The following is a 27,403-nucleotide window of genomic DNA, read 5'->3' on the forward strand; positions in this document are numbered from 1 at the left end:
TGGAAGCGTTTAGGAACAACAGTAACTCGGCCATGAAGTGGCAGATCACGGGTTGCCGGGTGCTGAGGCGCACTGTGTAAGGTGCCAGGGCTCTGTTGACTCAATAACTGCAGAGTCCCAAACTTCCTCTGCCATTAACCCCAGAACCAAAACTGTACAGTGGGAGCTTCATGGAATGGGCTTCCAGGGCCAAGCAGCTGCATGCGAGCCTCACATCACCAAGTGCAGTGCCAACAGTTCCTTTCTTTCTTTGGTTTGTTTCTGGAAGGACTGGCAGTGGCGGTTCTACACCATTTCAGCTGGGGGGCCAGATGCTTTTCACCTTAATCTCCTCCATGTATTCCTTACACTACATTGCCAGCATTAAGAATCAAAAGACAATTTTGAAAACCGATGTTATTTATGCAATGCTTTGCATTTTACAGTTTTTATAAATAACTCACTCTGATTTGTTTAGACTCTCTAGCTTCCACAAGCTCGACTATTTTTTTCAGTCGTTAACTTTGCTTTTCACTGACTGAAGCGACTCGTCAACGTGGGGCATGTGTGTTAGGAGTCAGTCAAACAAAATGTGCTTACGTTTGTGTCAAGTCCACTAATCATTTAAGATAAGATACAAATGTTTACTGAGGTTATACCATGTCAGGGCCCGTCCAATTCTGACTACAAAGAGCAGTCAGCGTAAATAATTTTCCGGGAACAGGTACTGCATAAAACTAAAATGTTTTCAATGGTAAAAAATGGAATAATGACCAACGTTTTAAGGATTAGATCCTGTTATTCTGAGAAAAGTAATATTCTGAGATCCTATTAAATCTTTATCACAAGTTCACTCGACAAATGTCCAGATTTCATTCGGGAAAATTACTTATTTGAAACTTCAGTTGAGACTTAAAAAAAGACACAAAATACACAAAGAACATTAGTAATACACTAAATTAGAAACACAAAAAGTGGAAATTTAATTACATTCTGATAAGCACATGAATAGCATTTCAATAAAAAACATTTACCACATGATCCAAAAGATTAAAGTACTAAACTTGGTCAGTTGATAAAAGCTGTTGGACCATAATCCTCATCTTCTTTTTCCAGGTATTTTCTGATGAATGGCTGAACTTTAAACAGATTAATGTGGAAATCCCTGAAATGCTCTGTAGAAATAATTGTATTGCCGGTTTTGCACAAAAAGAAAGACACAATATACGAAGAACCTTTGTAATACACTAAATTAGAAGCACAAAATGTGAAATTAAACAAATTGAAATTTAATTACATTCTGATAAGCACATGAATAGCATTTCAATAATGAAAAAAATTGCCACATGATCAAAAAGATTAAAGTACAGTCAAACCTTGGATTGCGTGTAACTTGGTTTGCTAGTGTTTTGCAAGAGGAGCAAAAATTGTTAATAAATCTTAACTTGATAAACGAGCAAGGTCTTGCAATACCAGTATTACGTATATGCTTTGTTTGCCGAGCATCACGTGATCAAAACTGAGCCGATAGTTCTTCTCTCTCTCTCACTGTGGGATTGTGGGTAATCATTTCCCATGCAGTGTCAGTCGGCGTGCTTCGCTCGTATAGTGAAAATTTAGTAGAAAAGCACCACCCGAATAAGGCCGTAGCAATGCGAGCAATAAATCTGTTTAACAACAATGCAATGTCCACATTTCCACGAAATCGAAAAGCGGCTGTCATTGAATAGGTTCCTTGTTAAAGTCGCGCAAAAAGAAAAAGATTCCAGTGAGCCAACAGATAGCAGTGATTCCGTTAGTTATAGTGAAATTCGTCCTACAAAATAACCCTCTTCTTCTCCTCTCTCTCGTCTCCCTCACACCATCCACGATTCTTTTCAAAGGTAAAGTGCAGGTTAATTTGTTTTATGTATTTTTAATTTATATTTTGTATTAACCATTTTATATGAATATTTTTGGGTTGTGGAACGAATCATCTGAGTTTCCATTATTTCTAATGGGAAAATTTGCTTTGATATACGAGTGCTTTGGATTACAAGCACGTTTCTGGAACGAATCATGCTCGTAATCCGAGGTTTTACTGTACTAAACTTGATCAGTTGATAAAAGCTGTTGGACCATAATCTTCATCTTCTTTTTCCAGGTATTCTCTGATGAATGGCTGAACTTTAAACAGATTAATGTGGAAATCCCTGGAATGCTCTGTAGAAATAATTGTATTGTCGGTTCTACACAAATCTTCAACACCCCAGCTTGTAATCCCCACCTAAAGAAGCAAAGAAGTGTCAAATTCACACAGTGCGGTCGATATACCCAACAACTGATCCAGATCGATCGCACCGGTTAAACAGTCAGAATGCGGCAGAACAGAGTCATGATAACTCTACGTCAATAAATTCTACGTCAGTAGATTCTACGTCAATAAATTCTCACCTGGATCAAACGTTTCTTCCTTTCTACATACAAAGCTCCACCCGAATCACCTGTGTGACAGACAGACATGTGAAATGCAACAGGATGCAGCAAAGCAAAGAGGAAATGCAACGCTGCAATATTTCAGGAATGCAGCAGTCACTCATCCCAAAGTCACCTCCGCATGCGATGTTGTTTATTTTGTCATCAATCCCTCCCGTGCACAGGAAGTTATCTGTCACAATGTCACTGGCTTTTGTCACCCTTAATCCTTTTGCATGTATAGCATCTCCAATACAACTGTCCCTCTGCAAGAAAAACAGCACTGTTTGCTTAATCATGGACAGCTCAGTACAGGAGGCCAACCAGGGCTCTGTGACCCACCTTCAGGCTTTGTAGGGCAGTAGAAAGTGGTTCACAGAGATGTATCAGTTATCAACCACTGGAAACACTCTCAAAGGCCCCCTGGTCCATAACTCCTAATCACCTCTGTGATCAGGTATTAGGCGTAGATGGTCCTCAGCTGTTTCCATTTGGGGATCTCTGGTTTAAGGAGAACTGAAAGCCCTAACGGAGCTGCGCTCTGTGATCACTGAGTGTGCATGTTCACCCCATGGCTTTGTGGGTCTCCACTGTGACCATGTGCAGGAGGTTTAGAAAATGGGTGGATGGATGGATGGATGGATGAATGGGTGGATGGATGGAAATAATGCCAAGGGGATTCAGGAAAAGGACAGCAGGAGGTTCTTCTCATTAAGTTGTGATGGTGTTGGGTGGGGATGACGTGACAAGGGCAGATGAAGATGGCGTCTGAATATTTCGCCGTGTGACGGTGATACGGATCGGCTGCATACGCTCACCTGAGTGCCTAGCTTGATGGTGACATTTTTCTTTATGTAAGTAGTTGCAGCTGTAAAGCTTGCCTGTTCAAATTTACTTCTTAAGAGGATGTCCTCTGGGAACATAAAACGGAAGCTGTCATCCAAATGTTTGCGGGCGGCAAGCGTGCAGCCATAAATGCACATTGCAGTCATGCTTCTCGGCAAAAGCAGAACTGACGAACTCACCGTGATCTTTACACGTCGCAGTCTCCGGCAACCTTAAGGCATGACTGGTCATCTTAGTGCAGGGAATACAGATTGGCCTTAAAGAGAGAAGGGCGAAAGGACACGAGTGTCAGCTTTCTCAGCTGTGAGGAACATCGAAACCTTTGCTTGTTCAGGTACCTGCACCAGGAGCAGAGGTGGAAACTTCAGGTCCAGAAAGTACAAGTCCAGACCGTGATTTAGTTTCAACCAACAAGTTGAGCATAAAGAGTCACAGTTACAGAGTACTCAACTGCTTGGTTGAAACGAAATCCTGGTCTGGATTTGTACTTTCTGGACCTGAAATTTCCACCTCTGGCCAGGAGGAGATGCTCAAAGTCTATCGGTGCTATTTGTTTACTGTTATTTATTCAGGTATTTACACCAGAAGCTGATGCTGTAAGTCTGTCAGTGTTGGTATTTGTTTATTGATTTGTATTGTTCTTCTCATTGCCTTGTATTTATTGGCACTATCCCTTAAGAAGCTCAAGTAAGGATTTCATTGTACTAAGCGCACGACAAACTGAAGCTCAGACAGGATAACGCGGTGGCTTGTGGAGGGGTTTCTGATTATGATTCTGATTCTGAATACGATTCTGATTCTGCTTTTAATTATGATTCTGATTCTGGTTTAAATTCAGCTTGGCATTTTCTACGGTTCCTCATCAGGTCAATGGGATTTTTCCTACAGCACTCTTGCAGGATCACACTTGTGAACCTCACAAAGTGCTTTTTGCCCACTGAAGAATTGCTTGGTTGAGCATTATTATGGTGATTATCCAGCTCATTTTCACCTCATGTTCACGTCAAACTTCACATCCTTATCCAGCTGAATGAGAGCGACATCGTAATCGTAAAACTCTGGTATTCCCTGATCCTTCTTCGCTCGGATATCATACTGAGGGTGCATTTTAAACATTTTAACATTCAACTTCAAATCTGCATAGAAAGAGAGAATATGAATGTTACAATGTTGCTTTTATCTTTTGGGCAAAACAGGTGGGCATAATGTATGATGTGCAACAGCAACAAAATAATAAGAATTTGTGAAAATATATTTTCACAAGACCCAAATTTAAATGCTGTTCAAAATGTGGGCCGTTGGACAGGAAGGGTTTGATTTATATAAGTTCTACAGACAGCACAATCATTTTTGCAGCTGAGCAGGAAACAGAAGGAAAGCTCAGTCCGTACGTGGTTTGATGTCCGTTGTAATCGAGATCGATGTTGGTTTGTCCTCTAACATGAGACATTGGGCTGCTGTCAGGATGAACCGGGAAGTAATCAGAGCGCCGACGCAATTGATACCACCACTCATCCTCTAAAATGAGAAAGAACGATCAGTCTGGCTTTGTACAAAATGTTAGCAAACTGCTGTACAGCGCTGTGCAAAAGTCTTAAGGCTGGTTCATACTGTTCCACATGCATACATGGGGACACGTCTGCATACACTTTTGACGTAATTGTACTCCTCTGCGGATGAACGTGTGTTGTACTTTAAATTTGTATCCGTGTGGACAGTGTATGCACAGCTCGGGACAAACTGTGCATGCTCAATTCTTTATTATGCATCATGCATGTTTTTGACGAGAAGTTATGTGAGGAAGTATGGCATTACAAAGCTCTTGAGTCATATCATGGGTTTTTGTGTATATGTAAGGGGGTGGGTAGTTGTTTTGTCTACCAGATTTAATGTTAGTGGCCATTGACTGGCCCCATGTTAATTATTTAACTGTTGGAAGTCTGGTGATAATCAGCCTTAAGACTTACATTTTGCCCTGACCCTGAGAGTATAAAGCAGAAATGTTTCTTAAAGGCAGTGAGTATTTAAAACATTAATAATTCTGTGCAGGAGAAAATAACTTATGTCTAGCTAGGCTCTTTTCTATTGAAGAAATAGCTAAATCACAAACAATGTACCTACAAAGGGGAACAGCCAGGGCAGGTACCCTAACATTATGGCTGCATATTTAATAAAAATGTCATGTTTTAACTGCTTTCCTGTACTTCCCTTTACAAACGGTGGCACCACAGTCCTTTACAAAATTCGGTTCAGAACCAGTCCATCTTTCCTTATGTATGTATAACTTTCCTAATACAATCACCACAAAAACATACTCATGTCCAATGCTGTTGAAAAGTATAACAGAACATCAAAGTTGTTCAACACTGCATTACAGTACCTGTTATTAAAGGCTGTGCACACTTAAAACTCTGTGCACACTGCATTACAGTACCTGTTATTAACGGCTGTGCACACTGCATTACAGTACCTGTTATTAAAGGCTGTGCACACTTAAAACTCTGTGCACACTGCATTACAGTACCTGTTATTAACGGCTGTGCACACTGCATTACAGTACCTGTTATTAACGGCTGTGCACACTGCATTACAGTACCTGTTATTAAAGGCTGTGCACACTTAAAACTCTGTGCACACTGCATTACAGTACCTGTTATTAAAGGCTGTGCACACTTAAAACTCTGTGCACACTGCATTACAGTACCTGTTATTAACGGCTGTGCACACTGCATTACAGTACCTGTTATTAAAGGCTGTGCACACTGCATTACAGTACCTGTTATTAAAGGCTGTGCACACTTAAAACTCTGTGAACACTGTATTACAGTACCTGTTATTAAAGGCTGCGCACACTGCATTACAGTACCTGTTATTAAAGGCTGTGCACATTTATGCAACCACGTGTATTTGTTTTATTTTGTTGAATGAATGGTCCCTTTACAGATGGAAAAGTTTCATAACATTTCTTGATTTCTGGTTTTACATCAGAAAATCCTGCAATTTCATTAAGGCTGCAGACGTCCTACATCTACTGTAGTTTTACATTGCAGTATAATTTTATTTGTAAATATGTATGCAACTAAATCCAACGTGATAAAATGAATACAACCAACCATAGGAAGCCAGTCTATGCTGTTGGCACTTACAGTAACTGAGATCTTCACAAACCAGGGGTGTCTTTGGCGTGATTTAACCTCCCCATAACCTCTGTAGAGACCACACAAGCCCACAGTATCCCCTTCGTCTGTGGGTAATGAAAGGTTAATCAGCATAATAAAGAAAATAAGCAAACAAACAAATGCATTCAAAGCTGGTATTAGGTAATAAAGTCAAGGAAAGTGACGTATGGAAGCACGAAAAGGAAGCTGAAATGAGTCTATGTGCTCGTTGTAAATTTGAAAACAGAAAATTTCAAGTCACCGATCATTTCATCAAACGTTTTTTCCAAAATGTTGAGGTCCTGCAGTCTAAAGAAATGTGTCTCCTTTTCCTTCTTAGACACCAGCTGCTGAAGTGCTGCCGTGTCTGCATCAGGACCCACACCGAACGCGTAAATATCTGAGCAAAGAGAGGAAAAACAGTCGAACATATAATGCCTTTTAAATTCCTTAATTCCATTTAATCAAAATCACCAATCGTGCAGTACACCTGTCGTGGCACTAAAACTACTGGGTAAAAGATATGCAAGTAAATGCTGCCTGTATGTTCCTGTAGCTCCTTCCCCAGGTGATCTTCCCCGTTTACAGTGTAAGTAAATGCTGCCTCTATGTTCCTGCAGCTCCTTCCCCAGGTGATCTTCCCCGTTTACAGTGTAAATAAATGCTGCCTGTATGTTCCTGCAGCTCCTTATCCAGGTGATCTTCCCCGTTTACAATGTACAGTAAGTAAATGCTGCCTTTATGTTCCTGCAGCTCCTTACCCAGGTGATCTTCTCCGTTTACAGTGTAAGTAAATGCTGGCTGCATGTTCCTGCAGCTCCTTCCCCAGGTGATCTTCCCCGTTTACAGTGTAGGTAAATACTGCCTTTATGTTCCTGCAGCTCCTTACCCAGCTGATCTTCCCCGTTTACAGTGTAAATAAATGCTGCCTTCATGTTCCTGCAGCTCCTTCCCCAGGTGATCTTCCCCGTTTACAGTGTAAGCAAATGCTGCCTTCATGTTCCTGCAGCTCCTTCCCCAGGTGATCTTCCGCATTTACAGTGTAAGTAAATGGGGCCTATATGTTCCCGCAGCTCCTTACCCAGGTGACCTTCATCATTTACAGTGTAAGTAAATGCTGCCTTTATGTTCCTGCAGCTCGTTCCCCAAGTGATCTTCCGCATTTACAGTGTAAGTAAATGGGGCCTTTATGTTCCTGCAGCTCCTTCCCCAGGTGATCTTCCCCGTTTACAGTGTAAGTAAATGCTGGCTGTATGTTCCTGCAGCTCCTTCTCCAGGTGATCTTCCCCGTTTACAGTGTAAGGAAATGCTGGCTTTATGTTTCTGTAGCTCCTTACCCAGGTGATCTTCCCCGTTTACAGTGTAAGTAAATGCTGGCTTTATGTTCCTGCAGCTCCTTCCCCAGGTGATCTTCCCCGTTTACAGTGCAAGTAAATGCTGGCTTTATGTTCCTGTAGCTCCTTACCCAGGTGTTTTTCCAAGTCTTCTCCTACCACGGAATGCACAAATGCCCTGATTTTGTCCACAACGTCTTTAGGTCTCCCTCCCATGTTGGCAATGCCTGTGAAAATGAAGGAGACACTACAGAACAAACCAACCACGTGAACATTTACAGGCCTTATTCAAATAAAGTTACTCTGAATTTGAAAAGGGGGCTTGTGGGGTGGGGGGCGGATAAAAGACATTTCTGTTACGGGGTTGTCAACTTTGGTCAGCTGGCTGGAGTGAGATATTTACATGCATGCAACAGTTTAATAAACCTTGTAAACAGTTTGCATGGTGTGCAAACTATCCCAAGACTTTTGATGTTGGTAATTTTAGGTTTATAATGGAATAATATAGATTTGATGGGAGATTTCTTGTGTGAGCCTGAGTCAGAACATGTGAGTGTCACGCCAGATGCGTGTGAGTTGGCGACCCTGAGATTTATCACAAACATGTCACTCCCTTTGTTCCTCCCCGACGCACAGCTAAGATCTCCGATATGACATGGACTCTTACAAGCATAGAGCGTGCCAGCGAACGGCTGGCGAACAGACATCTGAGAAGATGTGACTCTTACACGCATAGAGCGTGCCAGCGAAAGGCTGGCGAACAGACATCAGAGAAGATGTGTGCTTGTCTTTACTCCTTCTGGAAGATCTATGATCGGATCAGCTAAATAGAAAATGTGTTTTTTTTTATAAAGAATGCATTTTGCAAAAAATAATTTAATAATTAATGAAATAAATTTTCTGCAAAACTGAAAAATTACATCTTGTCATATTTATTATTATAAACTGATCAACAGAAGCAGTTTTCTTAGAACGTCCTGACAGCGGTGTGATTTAAACGTGATCTTTTGATCAGCACTTTGCCGTCGACTAATGTTACCATCAGTGAAGATGATGATGACGTTCCGCACCTCCTTGTACGCCTTTTCATTTCGAGTTCTGATGGCGCTCATCTTCTCATAGATTTTGTTGAAGGCCAAAGCTATGTTGGTTCCTGACTTATCTCCTTTAGCTGTCAGAGTGACACAAACCCAGAGTGTAAAGCCAGAGCTGAACTAAACATCGACTTCAGGGCAGAGTCTGCTGTCTGCCCCCCCCGAGTCCGAGGCTCTGCATCCACACGCTTTTCCATCTCATGGGCTACGGGAGGCCGCTGGCGTGTACACGAGCTGCAAAGGTGACTGAACCATTTTGTTAAGACTGGGCTCTAATATTTGGTAATTGAAACATGTATAGTGGTCAGAATTGTAATATAAATGTACTATAACAAAAAAAGTTATATTGTAAATTTTAAATCCCAATCACATCAGACATTTCAGAAGAAGGCATATTACTTACCAATATAGGAAAACTTTCGCAGTGACTCCAGAATGAGGTGCTGTTCCTTGATTTCAGGAGCCAAAATGTCTACTATGGGCGTCACCTCAGTGGCAAATGCTGAGATATCATATTTCGGGGTGACATCATAATTATTGATCTGTAATGAAGGAGAGAGACAGAGGAAATGGCAGACATCCACAGACACTGTCTCTTCTTTTATTTTTGGGGAAAAAAAGAAAAGGAAAAAAATATATATTACATTATAATATATATATATATATATATATATATATATATATATATATATATATATATACATACATATATATATATTTGGCCTGTCAAAATTAACGGGTTAACGCGGATTAATCCATCATCATGATTAATCTGATTAAAATTGAATGATTTAATGATTTGATTATTAAAATTTTTAACGCAGTTAACCCATCTGCAGCGCAGAATAATAATAATAATAATAAATTTAATTTATAATGCACTTTACATTTTACAAAGAAGATCTCAAAGTGCATACAGACAGTGAGAGAATGTCACATTAAAAACAACAATAAAAGAGGAATAAAACATTTAGTTAAGTAGTCATTAAAAACATTGGTTAAAAAGAAATGTTTTCAGGTTTTTTTTAAAACATGTAACAGTCTGTGCAGCCCTCAGATGTAGAGGAAGGGCATTCCACAGCCGTGGGGCAGCACTGGAAAAGGCCCTATCTCCAGTGTTACGGGAGCGAGTCCTGGGTGGGAGGAGTCGGTGTGTGTTGGTGGAGCGGAGAGTGCGTGGGTGACAGTGGGGAGTGAGAAGTTCTTTTAAATATACAGGCGCATCACCATGCAGACATTGGAAGGTAAGCAGGGAAATTTTGTAGGTGATCCGTGCAGTAACGGGAAGCCAGTGAGGGAGCGGAGCACGGGGGTTATGTGCTCATGTTTCCTTACTCTCATCAGGACCCTGGCAGCGTACATACTGAAGTTTTTGTATGTTTTTGCCAGGAATCCCGATTAGAAGCGCGTTACAGTAGTCCAGTCTGGAGGAGATAAAGGCATGCACCAGTTTTTCTGCATCAGAAAGGGAGAGTGTAGGCCGGAGTTTAGCAATATTTCTAAGATGGAAAAAGGAGATTTTGCAAATGTGTTTGATATGGTTTTCAAAAGTAAGTTGAGGGTCAAAAATAACACCAAGACTGTTTTAGAAAGTGAGATGTTCTGACCGGAGAAAGAGATAGTGACGATTTTTTGTTGTTGAATTTGGTGTGGAGTGCCAATTTGAATCACTTCAGTTTTTGAGCTGTTAAGATGAAGGAAATTTTGCTCCATCCATGCCTTTATCGTATCCAGACAGGCGGTGAGTGTGGGGGAAGTGGAGGGCGTAGATATCAAAGGGGCTGATGAAGTGAGAGGGGCCTCAGACGCATTGCTACCCAGCTTCAGGTAGAGCTGAGTATCATCGGCGTAGCAGTGGAATGAGACCCCGCAGCTGGTAATGATGCGCCCAAGTGGAGCCATGTACAGATTAAAAAGAATGGGCCCCAATACTGATCCCTGAGGAACACCACAAGTGACAGGATGGCTCAATGATTTAGCATGTCCAATGGAGACAAACTCAGATCTGTCTGTAAGGTATGACTTAAACCAATCCAGGGCAATGCCGGTGAACCCTGCAAGGTGTCGTAAACGGTGGAGGAGGATGTCATGGTCAACTGTGTCGAAGGCTGCTGACAGATCCAGAAGGACGAGGAGCCACGGTCTGCAGTGATCAATAGGTCATTTGTGACCCGGATCAAAGCTGTTTCGGTGCTGTGTGCCGAGCGGAAGCCAGATTGAAATTTGTCCAGAATTTTGTTGTCGTGTAGATGCCTTTGAAGATGAACTGAGACCACTTTTTCCAGATCAGAATGACTCAAAATCCCTGAAATGTCTGTCAACCCATTCCGGGCAGTTTTGTTGCGTTCCATTTGCCCTGGGAACTCGTATAGACCTTTTTCACAACATTTTTGACCGGAAATACGTAATCGTAGGGTATCTTTACTTCCGCCGGTTTAAAAAAAATGGCGCAAGCAGCGACCTCTTCTTGCAGCTAGTGTACCGGGCTGTTCTTGTAATGCCCAAAAGCAGCCACATCTATCTTTTCATTCCTTCCCTCTTAATGGTGAAGTTCGACATAAATGGAGTCAGGCTGTCCGGCGGGATGAAGGACCAAACTTCACAATTAAAAAGGGGAGCACTTATGTCTGCAGCAGACACTTCACCTCAGACAGAGCAAACACTATTTTAAGCACAAATGTAGAGGCATGCCCGAGCGAAACACTGTGAAAAAGAGCAAGTGTGAAACAAGCACAAATATTTTAGCCCAAGTTTTTAAAAAAGAATAAAAGCCGTAATCAGTTTAACAGTTTTATTTCAATGTAAAATAGAAAAAGTATTTCACCAAACGCGAAGATCCATCGATAGAGGCTCTCGGTTCCGTCGATGTGCTTAGTGTATTTTATTTTAAACAACACATTGGCCGAAAAGTGCTTCATTACTTAAAAAACGTTATGATTAAGGGGTTTATTTGAAATGTGCATGTCCGGGGTTTTGCTGTGTGTGTGTGTGTGTGCGTGTGTGCGCGTTCGCATGAGTGTGAACAAACACTTACTGAAAAAGCCTGTTTATTAAAATAACTAAGGCGTTATTCTACCAAAGTTTCAAAATGTTTTTGATGTATGTCGCTAAATACCGGGCACTAGTTCCTATAGCTAATACAAGTAATTAAATAAACCGGGGCCAACTTCTTTAAAATGAACTAACAAAATACAGCTAAAATGTTTTTTCATGCTTGTTGCCTAAATGATTTACATTACGCTCGTAATATTTTTAAAATTTCGCTACAACAAAACGATCCTTATACATTTAAAGAAAAACGCAAACTATATATGTTTAGTGTTTTTTGATTGAGTTTGATTATCAAACTCTAAAGCCCCACTCTTGGTTGTGCGCTTGTGGACATGTCCGGGCTTTTCTGTGTGCGTGTGTAGGGTGTTCATTTTGCGTCTAAAGTTAAAGTATATATATTTATACTAACTTAAAATAACACATTTTTCTTTGCTTATTAAATACATCTAAAGTTTTTCTACCTTTAAACATTAACAAAAGCCGCTAATGTCTTTACTTTAAAATTTACATGTGGTGAGCAGTTCAGTAACGGTTACCTTGATACTTATGGACAAATTCTTCGTGGAAAAATTTGTAGCCTTTATCAAGTTTGCTCTTTCTCTTGACGGAGTTTTCCTCCACGAGATTAGCAACATCCGCAAATGTAAATTTGGGCAAATTTCTCAGAGAGATTGTGTACATTCTCTGCTCAATTTTCTCTGATCCCGGGTTTTCAAATCAGTGTTGCCAACTATTTTCAATGATAAGTAGCTAAAGTCTGCTCGAAAAGTCGCCAAATGTCGCTAGATGACGTCATACGTATATTTCCATATTGATGACGTAATTACGTCGTATTTGCATTCTGCGTGTTTTCCCTAATCCTTCCTGACGTGTCCAATATAAAACTATCAATTACGTTACATATTTTCTGTCAGACAACATTTATATTATACGTATATATGTTTTTTATGTGTATATGAGTTTAATAAGTTTAATGAAGTTTATCGTTGTGTATGAGTAAGTAGAATCACGTACAGTCAATCAGATGTAGCTCAGTAAACGATCTCAGACGAGTTCAGAAACTGGAATGAACTTAAGCTCTGTAACAGTGAGTAATATAAGTGCATCAGAAGAAAAAATAAATAAATAATAAAAAATAAGAAGAAACGGTCAAATTAAATAGTTTTATTTCAAGCGAAGGAGAAGCAGGTAAGTGATTGGTCTGTGGCAACACCGTTTGCACATGCGCAGCTCATTCACATCTATGTCAGCTGCCGTGCGGTCACGGGAATATGCTGCTCCTTTCAGCCGGAGCTAGCACTCACTGATCAGAGCAGACACAGGGAGATGAGTAACTGTACCGGGAAAGCAAGACCTCGCGCTTACAGGACAGTACTGGTGACATTTGGAAAGTTGCTAAGGTTTGTCCAAAAGTCGCTAGATTTGTCGCTAGGCGCTTTTTTCTGAAAAGTCGCTAAGTTGGCAACACTGTTTCTAATGCATTGACGCTTGACCGGAACTAAGTTTACTCTACGATTACGTATTTCTGGTTTTCGTGAAAAAGGTCTATTCCGATTCGGATTCCGAGTTTTGAAGCCGGAAGTGACGACATGCGCGCTCCTGTTTCTCGGATATCAGAGAAATCTCGGAGCAGCACAGAGGATCAAGGCCCAATCCCAAACTATACCCTCGACACTCCGCCTTCATTTCGAGTCACACTCCCGCCGAGTCACCCTCACAACACGCCCTATACACTTAAACTGAAGGAAATTGTCACAAGAAAGATTTGAGACAGACTTGCCCTCGCAGCGCCTTTTTACAGTCTTCTTTACCGGAAAGAGGAAATGCATTACGTAGTGATTTGACGAAATGGATCCATCAAGAAGCTGTATTGTATTTTCTTTAATGACATATCAGTTATTTTAAAAAAGCACAGTTTATCTAGTGCTTATTGCACTGGGCAATTTTAAGTATGTACATGTGTCATATTGACGATTGTACAATTTCTAACATAGCTAACTTAGTTTACACGCATAAAACATTACGCATTACTTCTGTACCAAATACCAGCTCCAGATATGTAGAGGAAAAAACAGGCAAATATGAAACATAAATTGTTATTGCTGGTGTGATGTTGATCGAGTTTGCGTACGAATGTTTCTTCGCGTGGTTGCTAGTTTGAAAAGTACACAAAATCTCTCGTAATCGGATCACGATAAAATCTATCTGTACTGACCAGCTATAAATAACTGCTTTCATAATTTTTTTTCTGCAGCGATGAATTATAACATGTAACATAGACTTTCTATGTGTATTTCACTGTGCTGTTAGAATCCAATTATTAAATTATCGCGCTGTTCTGTTTCCTGTGCGCTAGGAATTATGGGATATGGAAGTGGTAGTGAAATCGCGCGAGCCACCATCGTTGCCGACTCGCTAAAGGAGGGCATAATCGACCACTCCCCCTTAGCCCTTGCTGCTTTGAGACACACTTCAACATGGCGACGGGTCTCGGGAACGCGCAAACGAAGGCGGAGTGGTGAGGCGGAGTGTGTAGGGACCGGTTTGGGATTGGGCCCAAGAGTGTCCCGAGTTCAGAATCTGAGATGGCTGCGCTTTTTATTAACAGAAGGGAAAGTTGTAGTTTTATCCTGTTTAAGCACTACTTCTCATTTGTGGCTCATTAAATCGGTCGCACACATTATACTGTCCAACTTATCTGTGGACGTGTTGCTACGTAAAGCACCACGCATAATGTGTTAACTGATATTGCTAACAATGGGAATTACCCGGGCTGGAACTGGATTTCATGATTAGTCGGATTATTTGTCGGATTTACGGTAGTTCGGGCTAATTGTAAGTGAACGCAGATAATGACCATTTAAACTGAGGTACCTTAAATCCGACAAGCTGTCCGGTTAAGCAAAAAATCTTCCTTTTTGATATGAGTCCATGGTATTGCACTTCTGTGGCAGATGGAATGCATCCGACTCGTGTTCAAAATGTTCGATGAACATGTTAAGTGCATATATGTTCCCTTTTTTCTTGAGTCTGTTTTCTCATGAAAAATGAAATGTGATTACTATAGATTAAAAATGAATGATATTTAATCGTGATTAATCAAAATTAATCCACAGCAACCCTGTGATTAATCTGATTAAAAAATTTAATCGTTTGACAGCACTAATGTGTGTGTGTGTCTGTGTATGTATGTATGTATGTGTATATATATATATATATATATATATATATATATAAGGCTTTCCTGCCATAGGTAATTCCACTTCAAATACACCTTTCACTGTCTTACTGTACATAATGGCATTCTGTGATGTTCCATTCATGACATTGGGGATTTTTAAATATCAAACATAATTATGAATGTATTAATCATTTTGAGCGTTTGAATTAGTCATGAGCCTTTTGAACTATAACTGTTTGTTACTGTATTATTATTTGCTCACATATACATGGACGTGGCAAAATTAATGTGGAAAGATTTGAAAGGAACATTTTATTTGTCATGGGGAATCAAAGTAAGTAAGACTGCAAAGACCATTTTTAATACAAGTGTAATTCCATAAGGAACACGAACATATCTGGAGTTTCACATATATTCCAGAACGATTTACATACAATCACCTGAGCAATAGATAGAGTGTACCTTCTCAATGAGCTTGAGGACGCAGTCCTTGGACTTTGAAAAGTCTTCTTCTGTCACACTGTCAGATACATCCAGGGCGATATAGATGTGAAGGTTTTCACCCGCATCCATTTTGATCTTCTTCCCGTGTTGAGTGTCTGTGGAATCAGGAAATTGTTGTGTGGAAAGTGTGGGATGAGGATTAATCAATGTCACTCTTGCATTTATATTTATTTAATAGATGGTTTTGTCCAAAGTGACATACAAGTAAGAATCAGAGAGCAGGGTCAGGTAGTCGGTGAAGCGATTAGGGTTTGGGGCCTCACTCAGGGGCCTGACAGTGACATCATTAGGGGCCTCGCTTAGGGGCCCGACAGTGACATCATTAGGGACCTCGCTCAGGGGCCCGACAGTGACATCACTCTGCCAACACTGGGATTTGAACTGGTGACCTTCTGATGACAGGCAGAGAGTCCTAAAAAGCCCAGCTACACACACTGCATATGCATGTTAAAACAGAAAACTTACCAGATGAAGTAAAATGATCCGGTGAGAGGTGATTATTGAGAGCAGCGCCGAACGCAGCTTTCACTTCAGCAGGAGTATCGTAAGTATATTTATCTGTGGAAAAAAAAATATTAAAAGCAAAGTATGTCAGTGGGATGGAAACTGACGCTCTTTAACTGCAAGCAGGGGTGTAAATTTATGGGATTAATCACTGACAGTGTTGGATGAGGACCTCAATTATTATTATCGGGTTCTGGACAAAAAGACGATGTACAGCAGCGAGTCAGCATGTAGGGGTTAGACGTCACGCTGTGTCCTGCCGGGGGCCTCCTCACAATAGCAAGCTGGCTCTGTCCCGCTCCACTCAGAACTTTCTTGGCAAACACGCTCCTCTGATCCAACCAGTATCAGACCCTGATCACAGCGGTAGGTCACCTTGTCATCAATACCAAAATGGTGCCCAGTCCTCCTGGCACCAGGAGGTACACCAGGGTCAGGGCAGTGCCCAGCTAAAGAGAAAGAAAACCAAGACTTTCATTACACACTAAACAATACTCTAACTGGCCACAGAGTAAGCAGATAATTCAGGTCTTTTAATGTCTTAATGACCAAGAACGTTACCGTACTTGTTACCATACTTGTTACTGTACTTGTTATCATACTTGTTACTGTACTTGTTACCGTACTTGTTACTGGACTTGTTATCATACTTGTTACTGGACTTGTTATCATACTTGTTACTGTACTTGTTACCATACATGTTACTGTATTTGTTATCATACTTGTTACTGTATTTGTTATCATACTTGTTACTGGACTTGTTACCGTACTTGTTATTGTTATTGTACTTGTTACTGTACTACAATTTCCAAAAAGTAAGGGATACACTGGAAGAAAGACAGAGACAAATGTTTGGCTCACAGCCGTGGTCGCAGATTGGCGTGGATCCGTTCCATTTTCCGTTGGTCTGGCAGGTGCGACTGGCCGATCCGAAGAATGTGTAGCCGTCAAAGCACTTATAAGTGGTAACGTCACTGACGAAATACTGCGTCTGATTTGGACTGACTGAGCCCTGCTCAAAACTGGAGGGATCTGGGCATGTGACCTCTGGCAGAGACATGGAATGAGAGATTCATTTTCGATTCAACTTGTGCTTTAACAATGACATTGATTTCTGAATAAAAAAGATACAATGATACATAGACAGAAATTTCTTCTGTGCCAATGGTTATTTTAGTTCAGGTTTAATTTAAGGGCAGCATCTTGGCTGTAATTTCTATTGTGTGAAGGAGACTTTTGTCAAGGGGCTTTGCTCACTTTTGCATGAAGGCACGTTGTTTTTTGAAAGACTAGGGAACCACCTCCCCGACCTCAGACAGCGACGCGTGGCGTCAGGGAAGGGGTAGAAGCCTTCTGGGCAGCTGTACAACACGACGCTGTTCGCGTTGGTGCCGTCTGACAGCGTGTAATTTCCACCTTCGATAGACAAACCTGTTTCCTCACACTTTTTCATCGGTGTGCCTGTTGGATTGTGGGTAATAAACAAGAAAGGTGGATGGAACATGAAACAGTGAAATATGCAAGGATGCCTGTATATTCTAATGCCAAGATCTACACACGCTTATTGAAACAAGTCTTTGTAATGTAAAGGCGTAAATCAAGAAAAAGCATGTCAGAGATTACATGCAACCACAAAATCCAGGAGAAACAGAAATACATAAGTGAGGGGGCAAGAAACTGAATAAAAAAAAAAAAAATGAAACCCACAACAGACTGGTTGCAAATGTAGCAGGAGAAAACAACAAGGTGTGCGTTATTAAGTCCTGGGGGGTGAGTAGCCAATAGGAGAGGGCGCTCGGATTATAAGGGTTACCCCAGCACAGATGCTTTATGCTCTCTTTCGCTGGTCATTTTAATTGTTGGATTCCCGGTTCGTTCATGGATTAGTGGTCGGGACATTTTGCCACCGGTGTGCTCAGTCCCTGGGTGGTGTAAATAGTACAAGCTGCGACAGGACGCCGGACGTTGGGAATAATACGGCGGGGTTTCTCCTAAGGGTCCCGTGTGCTGTGGTGCGGCGGTGACTGCTGCTCCATCTTACGTGGAACCACTGCTGCTCTGCCTACGGCGGCTCTGTGCTGCCTTACCGCTGCTGTTTAGTGACGTTTGCACCGTGTCGCGCTTTGAGCGCTTCCGGTTTGGTTTGTTGTGTTCCGTCCAGCCTGTAGCCGGCCGATTCACCAGCGGGTGCTTAGCTGGGGCAGGGGGAGCGTGTCTACATGCGTGCGACGGGGTGTTAGAGGGGCTGATTGGTCCCTCAGTCTTCTAAGGTTTGTTTCTTTGTTTTGTTTTAATTGTATTACATTTATCTGTTTGATATATTGTGTGTCCTGTATTGAATGGGTAAAACTGTTTTTGTGTCATCAATGTACATTTTTTTTGTTTGGTTATGTTATGTATTTTATCTGTTTGGTTGATTTTCTTTACTTTAGACTGCAGTGTTTTTCTTTGGGTTTTGTGTGATTACCGTCGTGGTTTGTAGTTGTGTGTATATATATTTTTTTTTGCTCACCCGTATGCTTGCATGCATCTTTCGTGTCCTCTTGTGCTGTCTTAGGTTTCAGCGCCCAGTCTTAGACCAGCAAGAAGTGGTTGCTGGCATCCGGGCTGTACTTTAGGCCTATGGTGTTGTGACTGATTAATCTTCTCATGGTTTTAGTTTTAATAAAATTTGTGTTTGAACAACGTTTCTCCGCTTTTACGGTAAACGGACCATTGTGCCTTGGCCCGGGGGGGTAGGGCGACCAAACTTTCTCCGGGGGTAGTACCTGGGGTGGCGTAGTCGAGCTGACTTGTGGATATCAGTACCATTGGTTGGTACCATCCGGCAGGATTCCATCTCCCACTCGCTCCACAAAGGTTTGCATGCTTTTTAACACCAGCACTGTCATAGCATTTAGAGGTAACCAGTCTCCAGAGGTGGAAAGTTCAGGTTCAGAAAAAATCCAGGCCAAGATTTTGTTTCAATCTACATGGTTGAGTATAAAGAGTCACAGAGGACTCAACTGGCTGGTTGAAACAAAATCTTGGACTGGATATTTAGTTTCTGGACCTGAATTCTCCACCTCTGGCAGTCACATCTAAAACCATGTGCAACGGCAAGCAGCAAACACCTGCCATCAGTAACTAATCCTGAAAAAATCAGCTGTTCCTGTAGGATTCTGCTGAAACGTTTGTGGTTATATCCTACTGCCATAGCCATGGGGTACAAGGAGGTGACCAAACGTACTGGTGGAAGGTACCAATCAGGGGAAGAGGAGGTGACCAAACTTACTGCTGGGAGGTACCAATCAGGGGAGGAAGAGGTGACCAAACTTACTGCTGGGAGGTACCAATCAGGGGGGGAGGAGGTGACCAAACTTACTGCTGGGAGGTACCAATCAGGGGAGGAGGAGGTGACCAAACTTACTGCTGGAAGGTACCAATCAGGGGAGGAGGAGGTGACCAAACTTACTGCTGGAAGGTACCAATCAGGGGAGGAGGAGGTGACCAAACTTACTGCTGGGAGGTACCAATCAGGGGAGGAGGAGGTGACCAAACTTACTGCTGGGAGGTACCAATCAGAGGAAGGGTAAAAAGAGTATGGGAGACGTAGGATGGAGAGTCTGTGGTGACTCATGAATAAATGGACTAAAGGTGACACGATAAGCAGAGTCACTGCCAACTACATTGTGTCCCTCTGAAGCTGGTGAGGGCTGTGAAGTCCCTCTGAAGCTGATGAGGGCTGTGAAGTCCCTCTGAAGCTGGTGAGGGCTGTGAAGTCCCTCTGAAGCTGGTGAGGGCTGTGAAGCATGCAGGTGGTAGCATCATGCTGTGGGGCTGGTTCTCTTTCACTGCAACAGGAGCTCTCAGTAAGGGAGATTTTAGGATATCACTGGGTCCCAATGTCCACATGTTTTGACATCAAATCTACTGGTCCCCATCAGGTGAGGATGAAGAGGAATTTCACCTTCTACCATGAAGAGTGGCGTAAAATTGCCAGGTGGGATAAAAAAAGTCTGTAAAGATGTATTTACAAGACTTACTGCTGTAATAACTAATTACAAACCACATCGTCCACTCAGACCACAGAATGCCAGTTTCCTTGTTGTTCCACGTACAAATTAAGTGACAGATAGAGGTAAAGCATTCTGCTATAGGGCCAGTTTGTGGGGCGGTTGCCAGTCTACGTTCAGGATGCGGAATCGTTATACTGAACACATAACACACCGAAAACTATGGCTGCTGGTGCTGCTGCACATGCCATTTTGATCTACTATGCTTGTCCACTAGTGTGTCACTGCATGTTCTGACCACCTATGCTCACTGCCCTCCTTCCCACATGTCTGGATGGGGCCCGGGGTGGGGGGGCAACAGCTGAACTGGAGTCCTGGTTCAGACTCATAGAGGGGTGACATTGGTACTAACTGTAACACACAAGTTTTGTGTTATTTGAGAAACTAGATGTACATGCAATGTAAATAGATGAATTAAAGTTAAATGCTGGCTGTGGCACACAGGCTGTTGGGGGGGGGTTTCAGAGGGACAGCCCATTAAGTGTGTAGTGCTTATTTGCTGTGTGCACTTATTTATTCTCCCTGTGCTTTTTGTACACCCCCCCCCCCCCCCCCGACATATAAGTAATGCAGAACTGGGTCTTCTGGGTGGAGAAGCTGAGAAACCCCAGTTTAGATGATCATAGGCCCTAACTTCCACCATTGTTTGAAACTTTGTGTGGCTTCTTTTCAGATATATAAGAACACCCTGAAGTTGGAATGGGAGACATATCATGCTGTATTACAAATTGATTGAGTGATTTTAGTGCTGTAAAACCCACAGTATTTGCGCACTTAAAAACAATGTGTGGATGGTTTGGCCGCTGTTAGCTTGTCGGCTTAACACGCCTCTGTTCGCTTGTCGGCTTAACACGCCGCTGTTAGCTTGTCGGCTTAACACGCCTCTGTTCGCTTGTCGGCTTAACACCCCGCTGTTAGCTTGTCGGCTTAACACCCCGCTGTTAGCTTGTCGGCTTAACACTCTGCTGCTATTTCATCCATTTTGTATCAAACTACCTAATTAAGTCTTGGACGACACGGATGGACGGATGCACCTCAGCATCTGGCATGTTTTCTTTAAAGAAGAACATAAATTACCGAAACATGAGCACAATTTAATTCAGACCACAGAAAAGTTAATCATGCGCACATTTTTGGGACCTCGTAATCTTAATTTAATATTCTGTGGGTACATCAAACAAAATTGTGCACGATTTAGTACATCAGGAAATAAAAAAGTGTCTGTGGTCATTTATTTTATCTTGAGTTCTGCCATTACATCACAAAACCCTGCAATTTCAATAAACGTGCAAGTTTATACACACATCTCACACAAGTACAAATCCAAAGCAGAAACATTCATTCAAAGGTTCATAGAATAAAATGAGTCATCCACCCAATCCACAGTTCAACCCTAATTTAATGATTGTTGTTCATTTCATCTTAAATACACTGTGTATGATACATTACTTGTGATACAAGCAGTCTAACAATGTAATGCTCTATAACACTGCCCTATTATGACATATTACTAAAACCTAAACTAGCTGAAAAAAAGTTTCAACTAAATTGTACAGCAATAGATGTTCAGTAAAAACATAATAAAACACTTACCAAGACATGGAGAAGAGAAGAGCATCACTATTAGAAGATTTAAATGAATCCAAAATACCATTTTCTGTGGTGAAATGTAGCCTGTGAGACAGAATGCTTCACTAGATTTGACAAGATCTGAGTTTGGTGCAGAGACTGATATGTATATTTATCCAGAAAGCCGGGGACAGTACAAAGGGCATAATTGTGATCCTCCTGTAACTATTTAACTGCAGGCCAAACAAAGAAATTGATTATTTTATACTGACACAGAAAAACACTCAGTGACAAAAAAAGTTAAGCCATTCGAGGTGAGATGAATCTGCACATGGTGAAAGGTCATGTGACTGTATCAGATCAAATGGACAACAGAGTTGGCAGTATAAGCAAACTGCTGTTCCCCCACCCTGGGTCCTGGATACATGCGGCGATACGGTGTGGAAAGGATTTGTACGGCCATTGTATCCATTGTATGAGCCCACAGACCTGAAGTCATACCCTATGGCTCTCCACACCATGATGTCAAACCCTATGGCTCCCCACACCATGATGTCATACCCTATGGCCCCCCACACCATGATGTCATACCCTATGGCTCCCCACACCATGATGTCATACCCCATAGCTCCCCACACCATGATGTCATACCCCATAGCTCTCCACAGCATTGGCAGGATTGGTCCTCTCACCTCAGCGCCACCATATGAGCATACGCCGGTCATCTGTGGTAATGCAGAACTGAGGTTCATCGCTGAACATGGTACAACGCCACTCGTCATCAGTCCATGCCTCCTGGTTAAGGTATCACTCCAAATCCAGCTGTCTCTGCGCTGGTATTAACAGCAGCCTACGCATGGGACGGTGAACCCGTAGTCCGGCTGATGCCAGTCATGGAGACACGGTGTGGGATGAGACGGGTTCCTGTAGAGACTCCTATACCTGTGTCCAGATGACAGGCGCAGATGTCATGGGGTTCTGTAATGTCTGGTGCACAACACAACGATCCTCCCTTGCTGTGGTCTGTCTTGGGTGACCGGAACCTTGACGACATGTGTGGGTGCCCTCACGTGCCCATTGGTTCTAACATCGGGTGACTGTGACATCTGTATGGCCCACATGCCGGGCAACTGCATGATACGGCCAGCCAGCCTCATGCAAACCCACAGAGCGACCAAATATTACTTCCGGCGCCCCCAGAGTGGCAGCCTGTTACAGCAGCTCTGCTCATTTATGAGCTTCTTTGTCATTTTTCTATTTTTTTATTCTCTTTACTTCTTAATTCAATCTTTACTAACTTAGTAAATTCGACACCATGCATTACCGTTTCATGCTAGTTTTGGCCATTGTTTGGTATTTTTTACTTTTTTCTCCCGTGTTTGGTGTTCCGGATGGCATCAGCTCAAGGGTTGTCAAGCTCTGCACAGATCAACTGTGTGGGGTTAGGGTGCGCGTCTTTAACCTGAGCCTGAAGCTGGGGAGAGTAACACAGCTCTGGAAAACCTCTTGTGTGGTACCAGTGCTACAGGCCGGTGACCCTGACATCACACCTGATGAAGACCCTGGAGCGGCTGGTCCTTGCGCAGCTTCGGCCCCTGGTGAGCTCATCACTGGACCCACTTCAGTTTGCCTATCAGCCTGGCATTGGGGTAGATGATGCTGTCAGACCACTGGTAGCACTGTTAGAATCATGTTCTTTGATTTTTCCAGTGCCTTCAACACCCTCCTACCCACAATCCTGAGGGACAAGCTGGAGTACACAGCAGTGGACCGTCACCTCTCCACATGGATCCAGGACTACCTCACTAACCGACCACAGTATGTGAGAACTCAGGGCTGTGTGTCAGACAGGGTCGTCTGTAGTACGGGGGGCCCGCAGGGAACACTTCTGGTGCCGTTCCTCTTCACCATCTACACTACAGACTTCTCCTACAACTTCACCAACTGCTTCTTGCAAAAGTTCTCTGATGACTTTGCAGTTGTTGGCCTCATCATTGATGGGGACGACAAGGAGTACAGATAACTGACCTGGGACTTTGTGGACTGGTGCCAGCAGAACTACCTCCAGATCAACACTGGAAAAACCAAGGAGTTGGTGGTAGACTTCCGCAGGCACAACCATCCTCCATTTCAACCACTGAACATCCAGGGTATGGACATCGAGGCTGTGGAGAGCTACAGGTACCTTGGTGTTCAGCTGAACAATAAACTGGACTGGACTCATAACAGAAATGTACTTTACAAAAAAAGTCAGAGCAGGCTGTACCTGCTGCGGAGGCTCAGGTCTTTTGGAGTGCAGGGGCTGCTCCTGAGGACTCTGTAGTGGCATCAGCCATCTTTTACAGTGTGGTCTGCTGGGGCAGCAGCATCTCCGCCTGGGACAGAAAGAGAACAGGCTGATCCGGAGGGCCAGCTCTGTTCTAGGATGCCCAGCTCTGTTCTTGGATGCCTAGCTCTGTTCTAGGATGCCCAGCTCTGTTCTTGGATGCCCAGCTCTGTTCTAGGATGCCCTCTGGACCCGGTGGAGGTTGTGAGGGACAGGAGAATGGTGGCTAAGCTGTCATCGCTGTTGGACAACGTCTACCACCTCATGAGGGAGACTCTGACGGCACTGAGCAGCTCCTTCAGTGGCCGGCTTCTGCATCCACCATGTGGGAAGGAGAGATTCAGAAGGTCTTTCCTTCCATTCGCTGTCAGACTCTATAACAAAGTCCTTGCAGCTGACCACACACACACACACACACACACACACACACACACACACACACACACATACACACAGACTAACAAACACACACATCCAATACACCATGGTATTTTCTTATGTGCAATATTTCTTTGAGTTTTGCATATATGTATATTTATATATTTCCACTCTGTACATATATAGTTTTTATCCTATTGTCTATAATTTTTGATGCTCTTATCTTGTACTGTCCACTTTCTGCCGTGACAATGCAAATTTCCCACTTGTGGGACTAATAAAGAATTATTTTGTCTTATCTTATCTTATCTTATCTTATCTTATCTTATCTTATCTTATCTTATCTTATCTTATCTTATCTTATCTTATCTTATCTTATCTTATCTTATCTTATCTTATCTTATCTTACCAAACCCCATCCAGTGTTGGTGATGCTGTCTACGATGCATCTATGAGACATCCTCTGTGTCTGGTGACTAGACATGCCAGCTCCTTGCTAATCGAATCATTTACATACCCATCGCTGGTCTGCACGTGTACCAAATTACACAGAAATCAGACCGTTACTCAGAGCTATTAACCCTTTAGTGCTTTGCCCCAATGGCATGTAATATGTAGGACAAGGCAATATGGCCAAAAATATTTATCACGATATATATTTGAAAATTTGCGATAACAATATAACTGACGATATGATTGACGCGAGACAAAATACTTTACAACTCCACAACTTTATTAGTGCAAAAAAACCCCATCGATTTATTTTCACTTAAACAAGCAGCTGTTTTTATGAGCATTAAAGCTATATAAAAATTTAACAGTGCAAATGCAAATTCCTGGGCTGACATATCCTGAGCATAACCATGTATAATATCCACAAAACTTAAAAAGAGTTGCTTTTCAACATAAAACTGCAGTGTGCCAAATAAACAAGTCAAATAATAAAATTGCACAAACTCGAGTAAAAACAAAACAAACAAACAAAAAACATGGATAAATTATGCTACTGCTCATGGAAGTTTTCTACATTTCAAGTTTTAAGATTCTTTGTCAGAAACACTAACATGCTCACAGATGTGGGATTAAGGGAGGACCTTTGACAAGTTACAATGTTTCCACCTGTGCTGAACAACCTTTCAGATGCAGAGCTAGTTGCTGGAATGCAGAGGTATTTCCTAGCTAATCTGCTGATGTGGGGAAAGTTTACTGTGTGAACCTTCCACCACAAAAGAGGATCACACTCACTGTCTGCTGGTGGACTATTCACATAACTGCTCATTTCAGATAATAACCTTTCTGCAGTTACATCTGTCTTGCCACTAACTGGTCCCTTCAAAAAGCTCCGGAGACTCTTCTTTGGCTTTTTAACAGCTCCCTGACTTGTTTGGTCTCCAGCAGATGTAGGAGGGGTTTCTGAAAAACCTGTGGCTGCGCCACCCTGGTGTGACACAAGATGATCTAGTTCACTCATGACTTGAACTTTGACGGCTTCACTCTCACTCTCACTGAAATATTCTGTATGAAAACGTGGATCAAGGAGAGAAGCCATGTTAACAAGCCTCTCTGTGACACTGTCTTTGTAGCTTTTGTTCATGTAGTCAAGTATTGCTGTTTTGATGTCTTTGGTCAGCTGAGTGTCACTCTCTTTTACTTTTAACATGTCATTGTTAAACATCTGAAGAAGAGGCTTAATGGTCACATACTCTTCAGCAGAAAAAGCATCTGTAAACTGTAAAGTGGACTCAATGCAGTGCTGACTGAGTCAAGCACCTCCATGTCAACATGAGGTGCCTTGTGGTTTTATCAGCGCCAATATTAATGCGGTGTGTAATGTGTGACATTTAAGCACACACACACACACATATATATATACAGTATATATGTCTTGCAGCACAACTGCCCACATCCAGCCTGCCTGTTCATTTTTAAAGACAATTAAAGATTAATAACACAAAACAGTATTATTACCATCATTTAAACTAATGCAAGAAATGCTTAATCTGACATTATAATTAACTGACCTATTGCAATGTGCAGGCGATGTCCGAAGCGTGAAAGTCTGGTCCAGTTGTTGAGTGCGACGGCTTTCACAACGTTTGCCCCGTTGTCTGTCGTCACACACACTTGTTTTTCCTCCTGAAGATTCCACGAGCTGAGGAACTCTTTTAAGCCTTTGGCTATATTTTCCCCAGTATGGTCCTCGGGGAAAAAACTTGTTTCAAGGCACTTGTTTTGTAGCTTCCAGTCTTTGTCCACGTAGTGTATTGTGAGGCTCATGTAGGGGTCTGATGTTCGGCTTGACCACATGTCCGTGGTGGATGCAAAAAACTCCACCGAAGATAATGCATTTGACACCTCAGTACGGACCTCTTCATATAAAGCAGGCAAGGCGACTTTAGAGAAGTATTTCTTGGTAGGCAGCTTGTGTGCGTGGATCGAACTTTTTAAGCATCTTTGTGAAACCTTCTCTTTCCACACTCTGAATGGGCATCATATCCCTGGCTAAACGATGCGTCACTGCATTAGTTAGTTCCCCCAGCGTTTGCTACTTTTGTCATAAGGCGTGCAGCTATTTAAAGCTACGCCGATTGTTTGTTGAGTCAGCTTCTTTGGTCTCACCACCATGCTCGTTGAAGCGGACGCTTCTTCACGTTCTTTAACGGCTTTGTTGTACTCCAACAAGTGCTTCTGCTTCAAACGATGAAATAGGTTTGTGGTGTTTCCTCCCTTCGCCACGACGGCCCGCTTGCATGTTCTACAAAAAATTGTGCTTTGTTGGGTATCTGACGGGCGAAAGCCAAACCAGTTCCACGCCACTGAAGTTGCACCATTGTTACAAACCAGTTCTGGTTCATCTGTTTCATTCCACGATCCGTTTTCGCCCTTCTCATTCTCCGTCGCCGCCATGCTTTTTCCGCCATGTGCGTATGAGCGTATGAAACCAAAGGCACTGTGCATGCGCGTTTTACC

At 42.4% G+C, this 27,403-nt stretch overlaps 1 protein-coding gene across 2 annotated transcripts; it reads right to left on the bottom strand.

Moving 5' to 3' along the window:
- Positions 1-988: 988 nt before the first annotated feature.
- LOC111860092 (complement factor B-like) lies at positions 989-21,906 on the bottom strand. 2 transcript variants are annotated; one of them, XM_072706650.1, is made up of 18 exons: positions 21,754-21,906; positions 17,363-17,566; positions 16,967-17,152; positions 16,381-16,554; positions 16,067-16,159; positions 15,560-15,696; positions 9,269-9,407; positions 8,811-8,942; positions 7,903-7,998; positions 6,700-6,837; positions 6,426-6,523; positions 4,671-4,797; positions 4,271-4,415; positions 3,459-3,535; positions 3,252-3,346; positions 2,570-2,699; positions 2,413-2,462; positions 989-2,245 (listed from the first exon to the last, which is right to left on the bottom strand). In XM_072706650.1, the coding sequence occupies exons 1-18, from the start codon at positions 21,812-21,814 to the stop codon at positions 2,075-2,077; spliced, it is 2,253 nt and encodes a 750-aa protein (XP_072562751.1). In that variant the 5' UTR covers positions 21,815-21,906; the 3' UTR covers positions 989-2,074. The 2 variants fall into 2 exon arrangements, with proteins under 2 accessions (XP_072562751.1, XP_072562752.1); XM_072706651.1 differs by lacking the exon at positions 16,067-16,159.
- Between the last annotated feature and the right edge of the window lie 5,497 nt (positions 21,907-27,403).

This window comes from Paramormyrops kingsleyae, chromosome 24 (assembly GCF_048594095.1).
Source record: "Paramormyrops kingsleyae isolate MSU_618 chromosome 24, PKINGS_0.4, whole genome shotgun sequence".
Taxonomy (NCBI): Eukaryota; Metazoa; Chordata; class Actinopteri; order Osteoglossiformes; family Mormyridae; genus Paramormyrops; species Paramormyrops kingsleyae.

What these genes read in the sequence shown, in the direction of transcription:
- LOC111860092 (XM_072706650.1), bottom strand. Translation starts at nt 21,814, where the DNA reads ATGGTATTTTGGATTCATTTAAATCTTCTAATAGTGATGCTCTTCTCT. An exon ending in GCGAAAGTTTTCCTATATTG is followed by an intron (nt 8,943 to 9,268) that starts GTAAGTAATATG and finishes TCACTCTGACAG; the next exon opens with CTAAAGGAGATAAGTCAGGA. An exon ending in TGCGACGTGTAAAGATCACG is followed by an intron (nt 3,347 to 3,458) that starts GTGAGTTCGTCA and finishes TTATGTTCCCAG; the next exon opens with AGGACATCCTCTTAAGAAGT.